This window comes from Nestor notabilis, unplaced genomic scaffold (assembly GCF_000696875.1).
Source record: "Nestor notabilis isolate BGI_N333 unplaced genomic scaffold, ASM69687v1 scaffold36035, whole genome shotgun sequence".
Taxonomy (NCBI): Eukaryota; Metazoa; Chordata; class Aves; order Psittaciformes; family Psittacidae; genus Nestor; species Nestor notabilis.
In genome coordinates, this window is record NW_009928545.1 from 1 (window position 1) to 5,812 (window position 5,812).

At 44.5% G+C, this 5,812-nt stretch overlaps 2 protein-coding genes across 3 annotated transcripts in view; one reads left to right on the plus strand and one right to left on the minus strand.

The window, feature by feature from the left end:
- Positions 1-47: 47 nt before the first annotated feature.
- ATP5E (ATP synthase, H+ transporting, mitochondrial F1 complex, epsilon subunit) lies at positions 48-171 on the plus strand (the record flags this gene model as incomplete). Its single annotated transcript, XM_010014538.1, has 1 exon — positions 48-171. A coding segment is annotated over one exon (124 nt), but the record flags the coding sequence as incomplete, so codon positions are not given.
- Positions 172-2,869: 2,698 nt separating this feature from the next.
- The window catches only part of TUBB1 (tubulin, beta 1 class VI), a 3,377-nt gene continuing 434 nt past the window's right edge, over positions 2,870-5,812 (minus strand). Inside the window, exons 2-4 of one of the 2 annotated variants that reach the window (XM_010014536.1) lie at positions 4,383-4,491; positions 4,087-4,197; positions 2,870-3,991 (exon numbers count right to left, since the gene is read on the minus strand). In XM_010014536.1, coding sequence (XP_010012838.1) covers positions 2,919-3,991; positions 4,087-4,197; positions 4,383-4,491 — 1,293 coding nt within the window. In that variant the 3' untranslated portion in view covers positions 2,870-2,918. The remainder of the gene's footprint in view (positions 3,992-4,086; positions 4,198-4,382; positions 4,492-5,812) is intronic. The other variant, XM_010014537.1, reaches the window with a different exon arrangement.

The following is a 5,812-nucleotide window of genomic DNA, read 5'->3' on the forward strand; positions in this document are numbered from 1 at the left end:
CCGGGGTCGGGCTTGGTTCTCACCGTCGTTTTCTCTCCGTTTTTTAGCTACATCCGGTTTTCCCAGATCTGCGCCCAGGTTGTTCGGGCGGCGATGAAGCCTCAGTACAAAGCGGAGGCAGAGAGGGCGGCAATGGCCACGGTGAAAACCGTGAAGCCCAAGAAGGAGTAAGATGTGAGTTGAGCGGGCCGCGTGCTGTGCCGCGGTGCGGGTGCCGCAGCGTGGTGTGGAGCTAACTGCGTGCTTCATCCCCTGCTGGACGTGGAAGATCAGCTCTGATCTTCGTGCATGGCCTGGCTGGCTTATCGCTAACGTGTGCGGGTGTCTGCAGCCACATTATGTATGGGAGAGGAAACTGCCTCATCTCACTAGTTCAGTAAAGCGAGATGTTCTGTTCACCAGCCCCTGGTTTGAACGGGTTTGGTTTGGTCAAAGTCCTTAGAGAACTGACACAGAACTGCCGGGTGTCTGTAGTGGTGCTCAGAGGTTTCCTATCTCTTCACTAAGCCAACAGCAGCTCTGAACTGCTGCTTCCCCTAACCAGCAGACTTATTTGTGTAAGGGTTATCTGCTCCATGTGAAAGATAGATGCTTTACCTTTCTTTGTGGCACTGCATACATCATAAGCAGTGATGAATCTCTTTTAACTTGAACAGCTTCTGTTATTCTTGGTCTGAGATTAAACATTACTACCTTTTGTAAATTTTGTAAATATTCCATCTTCTTGGATGTAGTAACTTGTATTTTAAATCTCTTGTAGGAACTGATCTGTGGTGAATACTGCAGCACCAGATGGCAAAGCTGTGGGCAAGCTCAAGACTCTGCAATATAACATCATTACATTAACAGTAAAACTTGCCTCTGTATGCACATCAGCATGCTAATAAATGTAATGTCTGTTAAACAACTGCATGTGAGAAGTGGTGTTCCTCTTGAAACAAAGTGCTCCATTTTGCAGAGACATTCATCTTTTACTTTTGTTAAAATAGAAGAATGTTCTTAATCACAGTCTGCTATTTAGTAGCAACATACGTTTAAGGCACATCTCTTGTTGGGTTTCAGGGTAATATTTCAAGTACATGAATAAGAGATTTAATCCTTATTTAAAACTTTTCTGCCTACTTCAGTGATTAATCATAACTTCAGAAAACCTGTTCTTTGCTAAAACCTATGTCAACAGGGAATATAGGCATATAATTTCAATAATTAAAAACACCTCTGTTGGTTCCCTGCTGGAAGTGGTATGTTGTTGCCTTTAAAATTCTCTGTCATCATCTTCCACTTGTGCTTAGATCAAAACAGACTTGGTGAAAATCAGTTTGATGCAGCCACAGGTTATGGCTAAATCCTCAGCATATGAAGGATATGGAACTGTTGGAGCGAGGCCAGAGGAGGCCATGGAGCTGCTGCGAGGGCTGGAGCAGCTCTGCTCTGGAGCCAGGCTGAGAGAGCTGGGCTGGGGCAGCTGGAGAAGAGAAGGCTCCTGAAGGGGACACCTTAGAGCAGCTCCAGTGCCTAAAGGGGCTCCAGGAAACCTGGAGAGGGGCTTTGGACAAGGGCCTGTAGGGACAGGACAGGACGGAATGGCTTTAACCTGCCAGAGGGGAGACTGAGATGAGCTCTTAGGAAACAATTCTTCCCTGTGAGAGTGCTGAGGCCCTGGCACACTTGACACTGCCCAGAGAAGCTGTGGCTGCCCCATCCCAGGCAGGATTCAAGGCCAGGTTGGACGCAGGGGCTTGGAGCAACCTGCTCTACTGGAAGGGGTCCCTGCCTGTGGGACTGCTGTTGTGTCAAACATGAGGAATTACTTTCTTCACAGTATAATAAACTCTTTTCTAAGGGTATTAAAAAGAAAAAGCTCAATTTCTTCCTGTTACAAAAATAAACTTTTTTGTCTATCAAATTTTCAAGTATTGATGTATTTTATGGGATTATATATGATTTTTATTTTAAAGAATATTATAAATACATGGTAAAGTAGATGGCTGTGAATGGCAAGTAACTTTTTTCCCTGAAGTTATGATATGCTTTTGATTCAGTGATTGTTGTTGAAGTTAGACCTAACTAGCTGCAAACCATTCTTTCCACTTTGTTGTACTGAATGATAGGGAGAAAATTTACAGTAGATTAGTTAGTACATGAGGAAAAAACCCAAACCAAAGACAGTTACACAGTGTCTGTAACAGTGTATGCTAATAAGTCAATCTATAGTTTGAAATAGAAACAAACCACACAACGATAATGAATACAAGCTCTGCAATAATATAAGCCAGCAATGAGATAAAACTATTAAAGTACTTTTAAAAAAGTAAGAATGTGCATATTCAGTCTTTTGCCCTGTGTTGTTTCCTCTCTTGTCCTCCTGCAGCTTAAGGAACTGCGCTTGTTGTCCGCAGAGCTACATCAGTCTGTGGAGTGTGTAATAAAAGAGACAATGCTGCTTTTGCAGGCCCTAGAGGTGTGTGTGTGGTCCTGAAACAGTAACAAGGTTACAAGCAAAACAGGGACTGTTTATCTGAGAATAAATACGTTTGATGAGTTAGTAGCGTATTTTGCTGTTGCTTATGATCCTGGTATATATTTCTACACAGGCACAGAGGCTGCATATTACATTCAGTATCAGGCAATAATCTTCAAAAGGTGAATACACTTACAAGAAAGGCTGTTATAAGACAACTTGTCTTCACAGTGGACCTTTTTTGAGAGCGAGTCAGTGTCAACAGTTGTTTAGAAGAGTAAAGCACAGCTGCCCTTAGTTTCAAAAGCACTGTATTGTGATACTGGATATATTTTGGCCTGATGCAGAGAATTCTTCAGAAAGGTGTTCCTTTCGGTTTGCAGGGGACGGTTACTGCTTTTTCTTTAGTGAGTGTTAACAGGCTTATTTGGAGAATGTTTTGATCTTGCCGTTGTTTTTATTGTGCTTCCTTTTCAGGGCTGGCTTCTGCTTCTACCTCTTCATATTCCTCAACATCTGCAGTGGCATCCTGGTACTGTTGGTACTCAGACACAAGGTCATTGGTATTACCTTCTGCTTCTGAAAACTCCATCTCATCCATGCCTTCACCTGTGTACCAATGGAGAAATGCTTTTCTTCTGAACATGGCCGAGAACTGTTCCGAAACCCTGATGAAGAGCTCCTGAATGGCTGTGTTATTGCCAATAAAGGTAGCTGCCATCTTCAGGCCTCGTGGTGGTATGTCACACACAGCCACTTTGACATTATTAGGGATCCACTCCACAAAGTAGGAACTATTCTTGGTCTGGACAGCCAACAACTGCTCATCCACTTCCCTGGTAGACATTCGGCCTCTGAAAATGCACGCCACTGTCAGGTAACGTCCACGACGAGGGTCGCAGGCTGCCATCATGTTGCGTGCATCAAACATCTGTTGAGTAAGCTCTGGCACCGAGAGGGCTCGGTACTGTTGGCTACCTCGAGCTGTCAGTGGAGCAAAGCCTGGCATAAAGAAATGCAGGCGAGGAAAGGGCACCATGTTAACAGCCAGCTTCCTCAGATCTGCATTCAGCTGGCCAGGAAAACGGAGTGAAGTTGTGACACCGCTCATCGTTAGGGACACTAAGTGGTTGAGGTCACCGTAGGTGGGATTGGTGAGCTTTAAAGTTCTAAAACATATATCATATAGAGCTTCATTGTCAATGCAAAAGGTTTCATCTGTATTCTCTATTAGTTGGTGGATGGAGAGGATGGCATTATATGGCTCTACGACCGTGTCGGATACTTTGGGTGAAGGAACAACACTGAAAGTGTTCATAATCCTGTCAGGATATTCTTCTCTGATTTTGTTGATGAGGAGTGTGCCCATACCTGAGCCTGTGCCACCACCAAGCGAATGGATGAGCTGGAATCCCTGGAGGCAGTCACAGCTCTCACACTCATTCCTGACCACATCCATGACGTTTTCAATCAGTTCAGCGCCTTCTGTGTAGTGGCCCTTAGCCCAGTTGTTCCCAGCACCTGAATTACCTATAAACGGAAAGAACAGCCACAAAGTTGGGAGTTAAAAGGCCGTCTGGGGACAGCTGACTCCAGTTAGTTTGCTGACAGCAGGCTGCACATACCATGAATAAAATTGTCAGGTCGAAAGAGTGGGCCTATTTTGCTAGACCGTACACTGTCCATCGTACCAGGCTCCAGGTCCACCAGGATAGAACGGGGCACATATTTATGGGCTAGGACAAAAGAAAATGAATTATTCAATTACTGTTAGAAGCCAAAGAGACAAGCTTATAACGGGCTTTGAAAAATCCATCCCCCCTACAATGATTTGGGGATATATCTTTTAAGTACTTATTTTAACCTCCATGTTGGCTCTGCAGATTGCTCTGCCAACACCCTGACAGTGCTGAGCACTTACAGTAAGCCTCATTGAAGTAGACGTTGATTCGCTCAAGCTGCAGTGATGCACCCCCATAGTAGTTTCCAGCGATGTCAATCCCATGTTCATCACTTATCACCTCCCAGAACTGAAAAAGGAAACGGGTTCAATACATTTACAAAGATTTACTCTTTCTTCAGCACAATGTCTTCAGCACCAAATCTACTGTGCTCATGCCTGGCTGCACACAAAGCAAGAACTTTGCCTGAAATGGGGGATGTTTTGCCATTTACTTAGATCAGAGTGCGCATCCTCCTCTTCCCCCTCCCCATGCTTAGCTATTACACATGTATTAATAGGTGGAGGCCCTCAATTTTGTCCCCTTATAGTAAAGGAAAATTGATATTAGTTTAAGTAACACAGGTACTAGTTGGTATAAGTGTAACAAAAAAGCTGGGACAGTGGACTGGGGAGGTGCACAAGTGTCATGGCAAAGCTGGCTCGGCCAACTTTGTATACTAGCGATGCTTTCCACAAACAGATGTTGGTCCTAAAAGTGTCCTATCTTGACATTCACATGGATGTCCTGTACTTGGGCTCTTATCTAGGCAGCAGCTGCAGCAGTGTTAGTGACACACCCACCCACTATAGTGACCAGGCTCTTTTAATGTTAAAGGTCTCCTGGGTTAGCATCCAGTCTTGTTCCGAGCGTACAAATACACTACTGCCAGCACACGCATGGTGTAGTGCGTGTGTGCTTTTCTTACACGTGTTATGCGACATAAGTTATTTCCAGGTCAAAGCCAACGGGAAAAATACAGACCTTCCAACTACCACACTGGCTGCATTTGAACTATCTGGGTGTAACATGATGTTCGCTGGCCATCCACAGCTTCATGTTCCAGTAAAAGGAATTAAGGTGAAATTTGTGGGAGAAAAAAATGGAGGAAGAACACAACGGAGCAATCCTTCAGCTAACGTGTCTCTTCAGAGACCTCCTGGCCCCAAATTAACCCAGACACCCTTTGTTTTTTGGCAACTTTGTACTTGTCAATTAAAAAAGAGATAAATCACGCAGCCAAAAGCAGTGAGGTTTGGTTGGGTTTTTTCTCCGAGCGCACAAAGTCAGCAATGAGTGGTGACTTCTAAATAACAAGCATGCCAGTGTCTGAACTGCACAAAAATACTCCAAACGACATGAGAGCCTCTCACAGGTGGACTGTTAGGCAGGAATCCTTCACTGCACTTTCTGCATCTCTCAGCAAAACCTAACTGGTCACTGATAGCACAGGTCATTCTGCTGGTTAATACAGTCCCATATTAATGGTCACAGTGTGGCAGAGTTACTGCTGCACGGCTGAACTAAAGCGCTGTCATTGTAACTTTGCAGGCCTGGAATTACTTGTTCCCTCACTTGTCCCAGTATTTTGCAGACTAGATTAGTGCCCCTGGGAATACAAGTCTCAGCA